The sequence below is a fragment of the Podarcis melisellensis genome (assembly GCF_964234715.1).
Source record: "Podarcis melisellensis genome assembly, chromosome: 1".
Lineage (NCBI taxonomy): Eukaryota > Metazoa > Chordata > Lepidosauria > Squamata > Lacertidae > Podarcis > Podarcis melisellensis.
Window position 1 is genome coordinate 94,866,026 of NC_138528.1, and position 18,711 is coordinate 94,884,736.

Here is an 18,711-nt window from a genome sequence, read left to right on the forward strand (position 1 = left end):
GCTCCTAATGGGCTGGTACCTCCACCTTTGGTCCCCACCCTGTACTCAGCTCTCACCTGTAGCTCCTAGAAGCTGTCTGCATGCAACAGTGGCCACACCCCGGGAAATTGCTTAGATTGGCCAGCTAAACCAGGTGAGGGTAGCAAATGGGTCTCAAACCCTCAGTGAGTTAGGGACTTCCCCTGCATGTAAAGGCAGGCTCTGGTGGATTGAGTGGACAAGACCAATAGTGGGTCCAGTGGTCAAGAAGGCGGTTTCTGCACATATTGTAGAGGCAAGTGAGGGGGCTCAGGTAACTTGGAAAGAGAAGGAAAACTCTGATCCTAAACCTCTGCTGTTTGTGGGATATATTCGGGCAAAGAAAAGGCAAAGGAGTAAACCCTACACAAGTCTGGAGTGGAGTCCCTAAGATGGTTGGATGGCGCCTTGTACGCCTCCTTCTGGCAACTCCTGCAGCTAAGCTGGTGCCAAACGTATTGCTCTGCTTCCCTCTGGACCACATCAGCAAGGCTGAGAGAAGGGTCTTGTTGTCTGGGCAGCCCAAGACCTCCCTACACACTGCCCAGGCTTGTGCCCCGAGGAGGTCAATTTGGTGCTGCTGATGCAGTGGTTCAACTTTATCCCCAGAGGTGCACTCCATTGCCTCTTGAGACAGACTGATGCCAACAACAAAATAAGAACAAAATAGCATAAAGGCTTGCTGGATCAGATCAAAGATCTATCTTGCCTAGCATCCTGTCACACAGATGCCTATTTGCAACTGTTAATGTAAATATATATTTATGAAGTGTGTTTTTGATATTTATTTGCTGGTGTTGTGAGCTGCTTTGAACTGTTATTTGGAAAAGTGTCACATAAATAAACTTGATGATGACAATGACAATAAATGAACCTATTTCATTACCCTTTTACTGCATGCCTTCCCATCATTCCAAGTGTAGGAGGAGCCACTGGAATATTCACTGCAGGCACTTGACAGAGAGAGCTCACTGCTGCTGCAGCTGCTTCGAGGATAAACTCGGTGAGGCCCTGTCATATTTAACTGGCTCTGGCACTTCAAGGCAGGTACTCCAGATCTGATATTCTGCTGACATTCCTAAAAAAAGAAAAAGAGAGAGATTGCTTTGTTTTATGGGTTAAAAAATTCCATACCACATTCTTATAAGAAAACAAAACAGAAGCCCACATTTGCTGTTCATGCTGATATAAATAATTATTGAATGAATATTAAAACCACAGTGCTCATATTTCTTACCTATTATGAGATTAAAATATCTAGAAACTTGCCAGTTGTTGTTGTTGTTGTTGTTATTATTATTATTATTATTAAAATACATGCACATCCTAGTATTCAAGCTGGCCTTTCAATGACAATCTGTTTGAAGTATGCTGTGTTTATTAGCAATGTGCTCCAGAAAGATACTGGAAACAAAGTTAAGCCAGTACAAGAACATCTTGACAAGTGCATTATATCCCCACAACGTAACAGATGAGGCCCTACAAAGTGGACAAGGTAAATTAATTTAGTGTCCCAACCAGAATGTCCACGGAGAATGGAATCTCTCCATTACAGTCTAATTTTGGTTTCCTATCTAGTTCAAAGCTTTGTCTAAGAAAGTCTCTGATGCAGGACAATCCATCTTTGTGTCACCGTCCGACAGCTGAAGCCTCCTGCTTATGCTATTTATTGACACTTTATGGCTGCCTTTAGTACTTGTGTAGTTATCGGCCCTCTCCAAATGCAATCTCAGCTGCTGTGACTAAATACCAGCTTCAAGGAAGAGAATAATGAAGAAAGAGAGTGGTGCTTTAGTAAAAACATTAAACCTTTGCTGGAGTTTGTGGAAGCATTTAATTTCTTTCCAGGCAAATCTTCTGCTTCCTAATATGGCAAAATATTATTGAAAATTCAGAATCTTCATGAATATGCGGCTATGAAATTCTTTCAACTTATGCAGAGGCACTGCATAACTTATAAGTTATCAATAACAACAAGACTACATTTCCTTGACATTTTGCAACAAATTTCATTAATCTCAAAACCAGTTTTTCTCAACAACAAGAACTGAAAGCTGTGGAGGTGGATGCTTATACTTCTCTATCCCATTAAGAGTAGACACAAACCACCTAAATCCAGAGTCCCAAATGGATCTTCTGCATAATTAGGATTCCCTTCTTCATTAAAATGTTTTTCTTTCCCTTTCCTTAGAGGTGCCATTCTGAGTTGATGGGGTGAATGCTCACAATCCTGAAAAATCACTCAGGTTTGTCATGGACTAAAATACTCAAGGTGCCTTGTGTGTAAATATGAATCTCAATCTTCATAGGCAACTTTGGGAAAATGTTGGACATGAAGTCCTCAGGATTGTAGGTTTTGCATGAAATTGGCTTCACTGTTCCATGCCTATTGAGCAATGGAGGAAATATGCATGGGTGATGACAGTGACACTTGACCTAAAGGCTACAGTGCTCAGCCTCTGTCTAATCAAGGGTTTAAAATCAGTTTATTGATGCTCATTTAGCTCACCACTGTAGCCAGACAATGGTCTAGAGCCTGCACAACCACTCCTGATTCAGATGTTACGGAGAAATAAAGCTATGCGTTATCAGCATGCTCCAGATTCTCTGATTCTCAACGGCTTCATATAGATGATAAAAAGCACTGAGGGAAAAATAGTGCCCTGCAGCATCCCATAACATAGATGCCAAGGGACTGAGGAGCATTTTCCCAATGCTACTCTCTGGAGCCAAACCCGCAGGAAGGATCAGAACCACCACAAACTGTGCCTGACTGTCACCCCACAGAACTGGTCTAGGAGAACACTATGGTCAATGGTATCAAAAGCTTTTCCCTTGTCCTGATCACTCTGGCTAAGGCAAATTCAGTCTCAAAACCAGGTCTAAATTTGACTGTAATGGATCTAGATAATCAGTGCCATTCAAGACTGTCTGCAGTTGCTCTGCCACAGCCTCTTCAATCACATTCTGAAGAAATGGCATATTAGCAATCAACCAGTCAATAACCATCACAGACTACGAGATCCGAGATGGGCTTTCTGAGATGGGCTTTCTAAGGGCGGCATCTGAATGCTCCAACACACTTTCAGAATCATTCTGAGATCACAACTGACCACATCTTGGCAAATCACAAAAATACTGGTTGAGTTAGGAATTGATAAGTAATGAGCCCAGTTCCCACAAGCAGTATTTCTGGATTGTAGTACTTCAGACTTTAAATCAGAGATGTTATCACATGGCTGAATGCTTTTCCATAAAAAAATATTTTCTAAATATGAAAAACTAGATATCAGGGAGGAGGTTAGGCTCGAACCTTTGCCCCTGACTTTCTGTTTGAAGGCATAGATCTGCTTCAGTGGAACATTCAACCTGCAGGGATAGTGAGCAGAACATGAAGACAGAAGTCATGTAGAGTCCAGTCCAATCTGCCAAGGTCTCCAATGTCATGTAAACTATCAACAAGAGAATATTTCTTCACTCAATTATGGGAGGAGCTGGGCTGAAATCCTATCCACACTTGTGTGAGAAAAAGACCCATAGAACACAGAAGGATTTGCTTGTGGATAAAAATGGAAAGGATTATGGTACCAGATAACTCTTATTTTTAAATTGGATCCCAACTTCTCTTTATGACCTCCCCCAGATTCTTCTAGTAGAGGGAATATTTTCATCCTTTCTATAGACATTAAATAGATATATAACAGATGGGATACAAAACAGCACCTAGCTTTTCTTATCTCAGAAAAAGAAAGAGAATGACTAAGCAAGATAATATAATACACACACATTAAAGACAAGTCCGGAACATTGGAACAATATTCCATGCAACAGTGGATGTCTTCTTAAACTGCAGATTTAAAATGGCAGCAGCTTTTTTTTTTTTTACAGAGGGTGAATTTTCCTCCTAACAGCATCCTAATCATTTTCTTACATTTCCTTTAAAAGATCTCAAAGATCACCCTTGTGGGGCATTAATTACATATATTTAACTTGTTCATTGGTTTATTAATTTGCTTTTCATGAGTGCACTCCCCCTCCCCTAATCATGGGTTTTAAACCATCAACTTTCATAAAATCTGAGTACAAAAGCTGGCGCGGGATTATATTTTAAACACATAATTGTTAGTAGGAAGAAAAGACAATTGTCTAAATCAAGCTATTGCCAAGATGAAACTGGGTAGTTAGAATAATCTAACCTGAAGTCTAAATTACATATTGCATGGTAGGTCATTAACATCTTTCTGAACTTTTGGAACAATTGCTTCTCTCCCCATCCCACCCCATTTAGAAACACTTTATCATACTTCAGCAAATTGCATTTTTGTTGAATTTTTATATTTAAACATAAAATGAATGCTTCCATTCTCATTTGCTTTAATTCTGCCTATATGCAACTTTTGTTTTTGAGTTACATTTTTCTTTTTCAATGAAAATGAAAGGCATACTAGTTAAAGTTTTGCCAAATAAGCACAAAAACTAAGCCCATCTGAAAAGGTGGTGTTTTTTTCCAGAGCCCATGAATTTTTAACAGTTCATACATAATATATCATAAAACAAGGATGAATGATACAGTGCACCGGCTTTAATAAAAAGCTCCTTGACCATTTCTCAGAAACTTTGAGATGTAATCAATACCCCAAAAAGGTATCTTGGGGACACTGCCAAGATTTATGCCTTTTTGCAAAAAGGGCACTTTTTTATTTCCTATATAGCCTGGGAAATTATAGTGAACTTCAGAGAAGAGAAGAAAATGCTGTTATCTCTACTTCCACTCTGTTTTAGGTTCAAGGATGAGTGTTATTTGTTCCTGCTTTCTCTCCCCTCCATTAAATCATACTTCATGGAGAGATAAGAATGTGCTAAATGAAGAAATCAAATTCAAGAAAACTCACATGAACCTGAACATCAGCACTTTGCAGCGGTATCAAACTTCTGTTCTTCTCTACCTCTAAAAGGAAATCCCCAGACGACAGATCTAAGATGCGCGAATGAAGCTTCTGGGGAAAAATAACAGAATGACCAAAGCATAACCATTTGACAAGCATGCAGAAGATCAGCGATTTTGAAAATCCCAACCGCTGCAGTTAAATTCAAGGGGAAAACAGACCCTAAGGTAAAAGAGCTTTGTCCTAATTTCTCTGTTCATTGAGTCCAGAACTTAACAGTATAAAATGGAGTTGGTAATGCACGAACAAGTAAGGGCATTTTTAGCTTACAATGTTTGATTACTTATCACAGCTTTGTACATAACGATGATGCATTCATAGGAATAAAATGCATTTATCTATAGCCACTGATGCCTAATATAATAAGGCTTGATATTAAACATTTACTGAGCAATCAACAGGTTAACTTTATTTTATTTAGCAGTTGCTATAGCTCGGGTAAATGATTATAAAAGTGACTCTACTTCAAACAACATTGATCTTGCAAAGCCCTCCCTTGCACACATTTAAACTCAAAGTCATTAATGTCATCTGTTAGGAACAATTAATGTGAATAGAAAATAATTGCATCGGGGAGGTAGGGACTCAAAGGATTTTGTGCATTAAAATTCACATGCTGTTCGATTACATACTCAATTCTTTCAGTTTTGCTTGGAAGGAGTGCTAAACTGGTGTTATTTCCCCATATTAATCTGTATACTAATTACTAAGGTTTTTATGTCAGTGCTAAGCCTGGTCTGTTTTAATTGCAAATACAATAAGTTTTGCAATTTATGTAAACATGGCTCCTGGCTGGATAACTTCAAAAGATTCCAAACCTGGTAATATATATTCTCTTGCCAGTCATATAATCAGGGCTGTGTGAATTCTATATTTAACAAAAATTAAAAATTTCACATCAAATTCTGCATAAATAATTACTGAATTGCGCAGCCTGGAAAAAAATGCAAAACAAACAAATTTGAGTACTGTGCTCAAGTTACACCATGTATTTTGCTTCTGCTAGTAACTACGAAAGGGCCAAGGGGTGAGTCCCACCATCTAATCCCTGGAGAGGCTGGGCTAGCCTAGACTGGTGATCTTCCACCAGCAGGCAAAAACATTTTTTTATTTGGACAGGCTTTTGCTTAATAAGCTGGCTTGTAAAAATGTTAAAATTGGGTTTAACTGGTTGTTTTTAATGATGTTCACTTGTCTTGCTTTTCTTTTCGAGTTTTTTTTACTTGTATTTTATTCAGAACTACACAGAGCCATCTAAATTTGAATACAACATTCCACTTTTCACATTTAGCTGGGGGTCTGGAAGATAAGGTGAGTTCAGTTTAGAAGACAAAACTCAAGCCTAATGTTACGCTGTTTTGCACTTGCACTATTGTTTATAGCTGTCTTGAGCAACAAGAAATAAGGAATGCACATTCAACAAACAAATGCTATGTAGGTTGTAAACCTACACACACTTGTTTGGAAAGGATTATTGAGAATTTTGGGGGAAAGTTCATATTCACTTGCATTACTACTTTCTGTCATTTTTCCTGCATTGCGGTGAAATCACAGAATGTACAAATTGCTACAGATACTGTACAGTTTCCAGAGACATTGTGTTAAGCATTTTGTCCAAACTCTAAGAAGAAAGTGGAACTATCAAGCACATGTTCCACTAAGACTATTTCCTTGCATAGTGACAAGCTGTTAGTGAGTGACCAGTTTAGATCTATTGGCAGAAACACTCACTCATCTTCAAATCACCCGCCACTGCTATGTGTGAGGACCCTCACTGAGCACAGCCTTTATGGCTCATATTCAGTGCCTCTCCTTGAAGAGGGACAAGGACTACAAATACATTTATAGGAAAACAGAAAGAGTTTTCTCTACAAAAGCATCTGAAGTACTAACAGGAGTGCAATCTGGAGAGGCTATAGTGAAGCAGGTTGTTGTTGTTTTTATATAAAAATGTTGCACAACCACTGTTCCTTTCTAAGAAAAGCAGATAAAATAATTATAAATACAACTGTCAGCTATATTGTTCACTCATCTTCTCACCCCTGCTAGAGGAAATCTTTCTAAATATGCAGTCCTTTAGTTCATATTCTACATTGGTCATCGCTAACTGGCTTCAGTTCAAGGCCAATTAAAGACTTAAATACCACTAGATATTAATTGGGGGCTTATTTCACTGTTCATATTCCATTCCATTATTTAGTCTCTGTCACCTGACACCACCCTTGTTCCAGCAAAAATGATATAGCTGTTTGAGGGATACATACAACCCTAAATTTGTTTTCCATGAAAATTTTTCATTCAATATGATTTCACTCTAAATATTTACCTTCTTTTATAATGTAACATCTATCTATCTATCTATCTATCTATCTATCTATCTATCTATCTATCTATCTTGTATCCCCCACTTTTCTCCAAAGAGCTCAAAGTAGCTTACATAGTTCTCCCCTTCCTCATCCAAACCCCACAGCAACCCTGTGAGGTAGGTTATTTTAAAACTTATTTTTTTAAAAGCATCTGTTCTTCAGTTATTCAGTAGGTGTTGAGCCCATATACACAGTCATTTTCCCACACACTCTGTCTCAACATTCTACTGTAGGGTTTCTTACCTCTAGATGTAAAAGTTGTTGAGCTTGTTTTTTGTGCCCCTGGCCTGAGCCTGAGCTGCCTGTGCCTGAAACAGAGCCAAAGCCACCCACGCCACAGCCAGAAACAGATCCCAGGTCATCCGAGACAGAGGTAGCCTGAACCCAAGGCGCCCATGCACACACATTTCTTTTTAACCTCCCCCCCCCGCAAAAAAATCCCAGACATTTGCTTAAAATTGTAAAAATCCCCCCAGGAGGGCATATGGGCCCCCCAAGAAAGGACATGTCTGGGATTTCCCAGACATCTGCACCCAATCATATCTGCATTTTATGTGTAGTTAAACCACCTTATTACTTATCAGAATCATTGGACTATTAAGTTAGAAGTAGCTCCAGGAAGTCTGGTTCTTTGCCTGGACTCACTATTTTCAATGTATTTAATGTGTTTTCCAAATATTTTATAAAGCTTAAACATGAGTGTTCTGAAAATTTATCCTCTCTTTTCTGGGGATGGGGGGGGGAGAGTCTTTTCACCCTGAGACAATCTGGGGGGCATGGAGCAGGGGAAAGCCTCATATTATCAATGGAAGTCCTTGTGCAGGATTTCTGTTGACAGGACTCATGAGTTGAATCCTGCCCCAAGGGTGGTATTCACTGCTAGTCCTACTCAAGAGTAGACCACTGAAATTAATGGACATGAATCACAGTGCCTGGAGACAGACAGACAGACAGACAGACAGGTCATGTATCCACCGCAGTGGCCAGAGGAGGAATGGCCATTGGGAAGGGTGCGGAGAGAAGAAACGCAATAGTGCATCAGCAGCAGCAGAACCGGACACTTTTATCTGCTTACCTGAAATAAAACATGTTTCTCCTGTATCGGTATCTACAGCCACAGCAGGTGCTATAATTCTCCAATGGTTTGACTTTACCCATCAAAGCACACTTTTCCATTGTCTCCCAAGACTGACAGATGCCAACACGACTAGCTTATGTACATTAATTTCAGTGGGTCTGCTCTGAGTAAGACTTATCTAAATACACACCCATCACTGGACCTTCCAACCTCCTTACCTTTGCTTAAAAACTGTTTGGAGAGGGGCATTTTGGATTGGGTTTGCGGTGCTGGAGAGCAGGGGTTTAAATCTTTCCCTTGGCACCATTTCCCCACTTGAAATACTATCCTTGAAATTGGTATGGGGCACAATGTGATGGAGTTGTAGGATAGATGAAGTGGTATTTCAAATCATGGAAAAGATGGAGGGGGAAGGGGTTAACTGCTTTCCCACATCATTACTACCCTGATCCAAATTCACCCCTCCTGCACCTGCTTTTAAGAGGAGAAAAAGAATTTGAGAGATCAGATCATGGTTTTCCCATATTACCATTGGAAGAAAGTCCCCTGTGTACTAGGGCCTATCATGCCCCCTTCCTATTTTTCACCAAAGTTCTGTTGTATAATGTAAACAACTATGACTTAGTCACCCACATTTTACAAATGTGTACACTAGCAGAGAAGTCACAGTGAGACATAGGACTGGACGTTTTGTGACAAAACATTGCTAATTATGTTAAAATTGTTTCAAAAACATCTTAGGAATCAACTAGAGACTGCTTTGCCTCATTCACAGTTGAGTTGGTAGATCAAATATGGAGCCTTATGCTTTCTTCTGAAGGGTTTTCTTTGAGAAAATAAATGACTTGCTAACTTCACGCCAACACTACTGGTCCTGCTCAGAGTCTAGATAAAGTGGAAAGGTCACAGCGACACTAGGCATTGCAGTAAGATGGGAAAGAGAACAGTGATACAGAGTGGGTAAGCTCTGAGGAGAAGTTTAAAAATGAGACTGTGTTCATGTGGGAGGATAAAGGAAAAGCTTACTTAGTCACAAGGACAATTTGGCAAAAAGCCCAAACTTTTAAGTGAATAAAACTAACAGCTCAATTGAATACATGTCTACTCAGAAGTAATGTCATTTAGTTCAGTAGGACTTACAGTACTGTAGCCTAAGGAGTTAGCAGGGATGAGGCACACATTTCACATTGCAATAAAGATTTGGCGTTGGCCAGTATTGACATTTTCTATGGTTTCTTTAAAAATAATATACACCTTTTTATGTTATACACAGACACATGTACTCCAAGTTACAATGATTATTGAGCAATAATTCAGGAGAATAAAGGAGGCTTTAGGCCAAGCACAATAAACGAGTTTAAAACATTTCTAATTCTATTCTTTTGTACACACTGTGTATGAAGCCATATATAGTATAGAACTGACATTTAAGTGAGAACTCAATACCTTGTAACTTATATCATGCATTAGCAATACTCGTAAGTGGCAAAAGCCCAAACAAAAGGTGCATAGTTGGCCCAAGGCTTTTGCCGCCCAGAAGGACAAGATGGTGTGCCTATTCTATTTACAGATGCCAACTGGACTGGCAACTTTAACCTTACTTCAGCAATGGTGATGGGACAGCATCCCCTACCACACCCGAGGGCAGCAGGGTAGTCTGGAGTAGGGACAGCACAGGCCATTGGGCACACACAGGTGTATAATCTTTACCATTGCTTCCTCCCACCACCACCTCACTATGCCTAATGTCATTAGCTTCCCCTATTAAAATTCCCTTGTGATTCTCAAGCATGGTAACTAGCTTCCCTGTGGAAATGTAGGCAATCAGCAATAAAAGAGGTCACACCTCTGCTGCCTCTTCAGGTTAATTCAAGTGAATTGGACCAGAGTACACAGTACTCTTAAGGCAGTGGTTATCCAAGCACCACACTGGTGTAGCTTGAGAGGATGGCAAGTGCTGTGGGAAGATTCAAGGACAATCAATATTATATTCTGGGAATGATTCATGTTCTTATGTAGCTCCATTGTTTTATTCTTTCTGGATAGTCCACTATCATATTAATTAGTAGTTGTGCTTTACGTTATAAGTCAAGCACTTGCTAGAGGTTTCTTTTTGTTTTCCAATGTATTTATTATCAATTTTAAAAAATGGTGTGCCATTTTTTTTGTTCTGAAAGTGTGGCTCAGAGAAAAAAAATTGAGAGCCACTGTCTTAAGATTAAAAAGAAGACTTTGACATTGACAATTAAAGGGCAAGTCTGTCTATCTACTGTGAAATTTCCTATCTATGGGGTATCATTCCATCTCAAATTCCTTTTTAAACGTATCATGGACCGAACAATTTTCCATTGAGTTTCCAGCTATTTATTCATTCCAAAGACAACACAACTCTCCAAGTACTGATTGTATTAAATATCAATTGTTTTAATTGCCTTGATTCTCCCCCTACCCACCCAGGATCTTTAAATTTGGGCACTAGCTTAGCTTAGTATCCAGAAAAGAGATATGCTTCCCTTCACACATTGTGAAGGAATACCTTCATGTATTTGTCAGAAGTGTGGGAACAACAGATCTTCTGCTATCTCTTTTGTGTGTCAGTTATCCAAGTAGAAACTGCAAAGCAGACAAAAGCTACTGTGGATGTCTTCTACCTAGAAGAGTAACACACAAGGTGGAAATCTGGTGTCTTTTTTGTGGTCCTTGCCTCAGATCCTTTGAACAGTTTCCTTGTCTATCTGTAATATTATTTTTGTCTTAGCCAACTGTATCCTGCACAGTATGAAAAAAGCGAAGACCTCTCCCCTTTGCTTTCTGTAGCTGAAATCAAGGCAGAAGTCTAGATGCAACAAGGGAATAAATTGGTAATAGTTTTCAAATGACCACTGGAATAATTATAAATGTCTAAATTTAACATGATTAGCACCACTACCTGTATTATAATATAAACAGGAATAACTGTCATATCAGAGACTGTCTCTTTTCCCTTTTAAAATCAGTACTGGGGAACTTCTGCCCTCTAACTCCTATCAGCCCCAGCCAGCCTGGCAAAAGGTTAGGTATGGTGTGAGTTGAAAAACAACTGGAGGGTCACAGGTTTCCCATCCCTGCTTTAAATGTACACATGTCTGTAATATCAACCTTGAATATTGTGAATAGTGCACAATAGTATTATGAGCCAAAGCACAGAAACACTAATGTAGACTATTGTAGTCCAAAATGGTTCTAAAGGAGCATGCTACAATACCACTTGCTACATGTGGTTTACCCATCACATTAAAGATTAGTTTCCACAAATCAATTCTGGTGGTTCCCACAACCTTTCAAAGCCTATTTAGGGAGCACAGGAAGGGGGAGATGAGAAGAAATCCAGTTGCACAAGCACACACTGTTTCACACACACAACCTTCATTGAATCTTGTCCAATATGCTTAGGAGATTTATTTGGGAACCAAATTGCTTTATCTCTCAATCGGAGAGTCAAATGACCTAATCTCTACCAATATTACTGAGGGGAGCCAGTGTGGCAGAGTTCAAGCATCAGGCTAGGAGTTCCCATCTTGATGAATGACCTTGGACTAGTCACAATGTCTCAGATTAACAAACCTCCCCAGTGTTTCATTTGTGGCGATAAATATCATTTTAAAATGCTTGCAGCTTAAGTTTAAGGAAGTTTAAGGAAATTCCCACAACAGAACATGGAACAGAATACATGTTAGATTTAAGGGGGAAGTTTAAACACATGAAGCCCTAGACCAGGTATAGGCAAAGTCAGGCCCTCCAGATGTTTTGAGACTACAATTCCCATCATCCCTGACCACTAGTCCTGTTAGCTAGGGATGATGGGAGTTGTAGTCCTAAAACATCTAGGGGGTCGAGTTTGCCTGTGCCTGCTCTAGACTGAGGTGGAGAACAGTTTCCAGCTGGTGGGCCAGATTATTATTTTCCCAGCCCTTGGTGGATCAAATCTGATGGGGAGGCTGGGCCAGCCACCTGTCAATCACCTGATGTCATAGTGATGTCAGGTGATGCTGCACTTTGAAGTCCCAATTGTTAGGACTTCAGAGGGCAGAACTGGGATGTTTGAAAGTCTTTGAAAGCATGTTTGCACCTCCCACATTGTGCTCTTCCTTAAACCTCCAATTTCTGAGGTTTAAAGGAGTAGCAGAAGTGGTTTCCAAATGACTTTGCAAGCAGCCCCACACTGATCCTTTAAAGCTCTGGGACCAGAGGTTTAAGGAGTAGCATAGGAGGGGGGGACAATTTCCACTGAATGGAAATAGTTTGTTATTCCTTAAGCAAGGTTGGGAACATGCCTTGCTCCTGCAAAGAAACAAATGGGGGCCCGGTGTAAGTTCCTGGTTATTATTTTGAAGTCCCACCCTTACCTGAGCCACACCTGAAGTCATTTATGAAATCAAGTGTGAGATGGGCATGACTAGCAGGCCAAATGGGAAGGTCCAGTGGACCAGGTTTGGCCCACAAACTGGAAATTCCCCTTCCCTCTCCTAGATAAACAAGAGCAGATATGGAAGATATTGGCGTTATTTGAATAGGAGGCCAAAGAAATATTTACAAATTTATTTACAAATTTAAATTTTTGATCCAGGTTTATCCAAACACTGATCACCTTCCTTATCGCCATTCTCTTCCTTCTGCATTTTTTCATCCTATGTCTCTCTGTTTCAAAAGGCATTGGGTTGGATTAAATTGCTGATAATCAATGAGCTGGCTAAAAGTAGAATGGTTAAGAACCTCGGGTTAAGTACTTAATTCGTTCCGGAGGTATGTACTTAACCTGAAACTGTTCTCAACCTGAAGCACCACTTTAGCTAATGGGGCCTCCTGCTGCTGCCGTGCCGCCGGAGCACGATTTCTGTTCTTAACCTGAAGCACTATTTCTGGGTTGGCGGAGTCTGTAACCTGAAGCGTATGTAACCTGAAGCGTATGTAACCCGAGGTACCACTGTAAAGCAAAAGGCCCAAAGTGCAGGCAACAAACTTTTAAAAGAAAGAAGTCTCCAGATATGCTTGGTCAATATCCTGTACCAAACATTAATCACTCAAATGACCTTGATCTGAAAGAAGCAACGTAGGGAATAAAATAAAAATGGTATTGCGATAAAGATTTCAATCACTGAAAGTGTTCAGACAGACAGACCATTACAAATATTAGACTTCTGCTGCCACACATGTATTTGGCATAAGAAGTAGTCTGCATTTCTGAACTGCAGGACACACACACATTGTGAATTGGACTTTCTTAAGATGTTATAAATTACTTCCCTAACAGTTACTGCTTTTGAGAGCTCTTATTGTGAACCCACTGCAGAATGTTGAGCCTTGTACTTAAAGAATACTCTGTTAGAGCTCAAGAATGTTATAATCATAGAATTGTAGAGTTGGAAGAGATCATGAGGATCATCTAGTCTGACCCTCTGCAATGCATGAATCTTTCGCCTAACATGGGGTTAGGCGAAACCCACAACCCTGAGATTAAGAGTCTCATGCTCTACTGACTCAGCTATCCCTCAGTAGGATCATTCCTTCTATCCCCCCTCTTTTGCCATGAGTGTTAATACTTATAGGGCTAAAACAGCACCAGATAGGCACAACAGGGAGGAATCAGCAGGTTTGTCGTGGCCTTGAGATTTTCAGATGTACAAAACAATCTTCTGGGGAGTAAGTTCTTCCCAAATGGATCAAGGGCAAGTGAAGTTGCTCAGTGGCCATGGGGTACTGACTGGCAAAGTGATTGATTGATTGATTGATTGACTGATTGATTGACTGACTGACCAACTGGGGAGGAGGCAAGTCTCCTTTGCAGATCTTAGTGATTTGGCAGATCTATACAGGAGAAGGTATGGCTTCAAATTCCAGAGGTTCCAGAGGGCCCCACGATATACTCTAAAGGTACATTAAATTGCCACCTTGCTTAACCTAATTGGGTCGATGGTTGAATATTTGAGAACCACATATACACTGCCTTGGGTTCTATGGTGGAAGGCAGGTAAGAAATTAATCGCATCATGTCCTAATAACATCTGTGTCCCTGCAGTAAGGTACAATTCCTCAGCTCTGAAATCTTTTTCAAAGCAAACATGCAAGAGATGCCCCATCTCTGGATCAAGAAGGTAATTTTCTAACAATGAAAGCAATTTTCCTGTGTCAAAAACCAAACTTCATCCAGTCATTGGTTTACAGTAAAACCACAATAATATGCCCATTTACAGCAACCAGATAGTAGGACTACAGCAGTACCTACAGCCATCTGTAAGCACATCTTACAACAGATACTTGGCTCAGATTTGCCTAGTAATACTGGATTAAGAGAGTGCCAGTCCTGGAGATCTCAGTGGGCTCTCATGCTCCATTGTCATTTGTTTTCATTTTTGCCTAAGAGTCCTATTCCCACACCGATCAGCCTGGCATTGAAAGATGAAACAGAGAATTATATAAAGCTCTTGTTACTAGTAGCCCCATGTCCTGGGGAATAATATATAGACTTGTTTTATTGGCTGTACAGAAAAGGTTCAAATGAGATTTGTATCCCACTGAATTTTTATACGATTTTGTTAATGGTAACACAAGTGAAAAAGAAAGGAGAAAAGCAAAACTAAAACCTTAGCACTATTCAAAGTTGCACTATGAAAGATCCGAGGACATCAATAAGAATAAACCACATTATGGGGGAATGAATACTGTGATAAAAAGCTACCTTTTCATTTTCTGTTTTATGGTAACTCTCTGTATCACAATATAGTCATCAGCATCAGCATCAAAAATGGACACCTTTATTGGGACCTACCCAAATGCCACAAAAGCATGGCAAGCTTTTGAGTTCTCCAGAACTCTTCATGACACAACATATTACACAAACCACCTTAAAGAAACAGAATGGGTTGCAAGCCAGACTTTTAATTTCTCAGAAATGAGGAGCAGCCATTGCTTCTTTATTTCACTATCCTGGGTGACATCTGTAGCACCCGGGAGGGGCTTTTTCAGCTTGCAATCTCTATCTTGGAACTATATTTACAATATGACCTTATAGCTACAACAGCCAGCCAATTCCTCCCCCACCCGAAATATTTATTTATTACTGTTGAAGAGTTCTGAAGAACTCAAAGGCTTTCCACACATCTGTAACATTTTGGTTGATCCCAATAAGGTATTTCACAACTGTGGATTTTGGTATTTTTTCTTATGGCAAAATTTTTTCCTCATAGTTATATACATGGCTATATTTGCTTTTTCTGTGCCTTGAATAATGACAATATAGCTTTTGGGTCAAGATGACAAGATACAGCAAGATCTTGAGCTTCATACAATATTTTGCAATCTTCTGAATCTAAGGCAATTTTCCACACTGTAGTTTATTCAGTACAAGAGGAGTTAAGATCTTTCTTAAGAGAAAGATGAAAAGATCAAGTACCATAGATGAGATGAGAATCAAGCTCCCTAGTCAGAATCTTTAACATGCTGAAGGACACAAATGTCTGTTGTGCAGGCAAATTCAATCAGTACCTGCAGAAGCCTTCCCCTTTTGCATTTACTTGTTTTCTATCCATTTCAGAACAGCAGCAGAAACAGATGGAAAACCAAGGATTGGCTTCAAATGAGTGTACAGAAAGTCTATTTTTGTGAGACACACATTCAGTACAATGACAGCATGTTAGGCAGGAGTAGCCAACCTTTATGGCCTGTAGGTATGTGCCTTATTAGCTTGTAAGCATCATATGACTTAGCTGGGTGATTATGGCAGCCACACCCTTAGAATTGAGAATGCTATTTTGCTACTACGAAGTTTTGTACAATGCTGGTGTTGTTCCAGTCAGCAGATGCTGCTGGTAGAGCAGTCCCAACTACAAGCTGGATTAGAGCATGTCCTGGATCAGATCATGACACTTGTATGGCAGTGTTGTTATATTCTGTTCCTTCAACAGCCGCTATATTAGACAGCATCCTAAACCCCTGATTACTGCTGTAGAGGATCGCATTAACTAGGCTATTAGCTTTCCTGCTTGATAGTTTTGATACTATTAATTTACTTCCTACGCAGGAACATTCTTTCATTTATGCTCCTTTTTTATACCACGAAGGTCCTTTGAAAATATCTGCTGCATGAGATTCAGTGATTAGAGGGTTAAAAAAAACAGTAGGAAACTTATTTATTAGTGTTTCCAAAAACTGTTTAACATTTGGGGCAGGAAACCTGAAACATATCATTTTGCCCAGTGTTAACAGCAGGAAGAAATATGCATAAAACAAATATTAAAGGATTAACTGCAAGCATACATTCAAGTAAGCCTCATCATTTCCAAAAAGCATCATCCAGCTATTAGGTAAAATTTATCAAGCCCAATGGATTCAATTCTCTCCCACCCCCACTTTCTATTACAGCAACAAAAATACTCTTCAGCATGAGTTTTACTTTGTTTTATAATTTCCACTCACTCTACATACTGTTATCAGAATAAAAAATGTAAAGGCTAAACTTGTAAGTGCCTTCCAAGTGGGAGTGGGGGAGGGAGAGAAAGGAAAGGGGTGGGAATCCACCAAAATCCAAACTTCAGCATTTAAATTTAAACTTTGCATTAAGAGATACTTGCCAGTTTTATTGGCAAATCCTCAGGCGGATTTACTGAGACTTAACTGACAACATCCAAGACAAAGAACAAGGAGATGATATTACAAACATTGGTATGGAAGATTAGCAAGTTACAACTACATCAGAAAATCCTGTTAACAAGGCAAATCCGCCACAAAATATTAAACAATGACTTAGAGAGCCTGCTTCAGTTTCCACAGGCTTGTTATATTTGGTATAATCAAGCCACTTCAAGATATGAACAGTGAATGAAAATTCAAAGTGTTTGGGAGGTTGCAGTACAGAAATTCATAAATGTCCTAGGGTGCAAATTGTGCAGTTTTAAGCAGATATTCAGAGCATAAACATAAATGGCATAATCTTCTTCTACTATTCTAATGTTTCCCGGCAAACAGCATAAGCCTAAAATTATTCCTTTTCCAATCCCTCCCTCCAAGTTTTATTAATGTTTATAAACCGCTTTACATAAAAGATACACAGAAAAAGCAAAGTAATCCTCTCTGATCCTTAGTTTTCATTTTATAACTCTGTCAGTGTTTGTTTTTAAGAAATGCAGAATGTTCGTTCTTATTTTAACAGCAGTAAATTGTGTAACTGTTTAAAAACTGACGAAGGGATAGAACTTACTTGGTACAGACAACCTACTTAATAATTTGGCATATATTCACAGAAGAATCCAAGCCTAGAAGCTGCACTCTCTGGGGCAAGTGCTTCTGAGATCAGGTGACTACTCTGGAAGCTGAAATTTTGGAGGAGTATAGTAATGAACTATTCCATTAAACAAAGACAACAGGCCAGGTTTCTATAGCTGGTCAATCATATCCCTCTACCGCTGCAGATGTTCATGTAAAAATATATAGGCTAAGCAATTGCAGCAAGATTTACTCTTGAGCAATTGCCAGTAGGCAATTCTGTGTATTTTTGATACACAGAAAGCACTTGAAACTGATGCATCGAGCAGCTGATTCAATGCACTGAACCATTCATGTGCTTTTTGCAAACAAACAAAATAACCTCACACCCACAAATGGGGTTTTGGACATTTTTACCCAGCCTAAATAAAACTGTCTAATTTATGTTGTGTGCAAACAGCTCACTGCGTAGAGAAAACTGTCACACAGCACTTAAAGTACTCTTACTATCTGTGAAGTGCTCTGACTCTACACATCCTTTGCAGAAGATATACCGTACTCAGCGTGCTGTTCACCAATGCAGGGCCAGGATTGGGAAGCAATTCTGCTTCTCATACATATCTTTATCCACCCTATGCGTAGGCAGCAATGTCAGAATATGACACAAGATTTTAGGATATTTGGAATTTCCATTTATCCTTGTTTTTGGAAATGTCCTCCTAAAATGCCCCTTAGCAGATGGAACACTGCATAGCAGGTCCTTCTCCGAGCAGATGCCTATCTAACCTGGAAGAAAGACAAAGAAAAATGTTCTGTCTTTCTCTGCTTCCTTTACTGGCTCACTGCATCTTTTTATATCAACAGCATCTTTATTCAAATCAAAAGTACTTTTGAAATATAAATATTGAATTTGTTCAGTCATTTTATTATGTATGAAGATGAGACCTTCTCCCTAGAAATTGCTTCTCTACTGATCAAATGATGGCCAAAATAAGATAAAATGTCCCTCATACCAGCACAACCTAAGAGAAATTAGCATCAGGAAGTCAGGCAGTGCAACAACACA

General features: G+C 39.5%; 1 protein-coding gene across 11 annotated transcripts in view; it reads right to left on the reverse strand.

Moving 5' to 3' along the window:
* The window catches only part of NCKAP5 (NCK associated protein 5), a 617,165-nt gene that overhangs the window by 93,866 nt on the left and 504,588 nt on the right, over positions 1-18,711 (reverse strand). For 10 of the 11 annotated variants that reach the window (XM_081921453.1, XM_081921455.1, XM_081921454.1 and 7 more), the window contains 2 exons: positions 4,911-5,015; positions 905-1,096 (listed from right to left, as the gene is read on the reverse strand). In XM_081921453.1, the coding sequence (XP_081777579.1) occupies positions 905-1,096; positions 4,911-5,015 (297 nt within the window). The remainder of the gene's footprint in view (positions 1-904; positions 1,097-4,910; positions 5,016-18,711) is intronic. The other variant, XM_081921458.1, reaches the window with a different exon arrangement.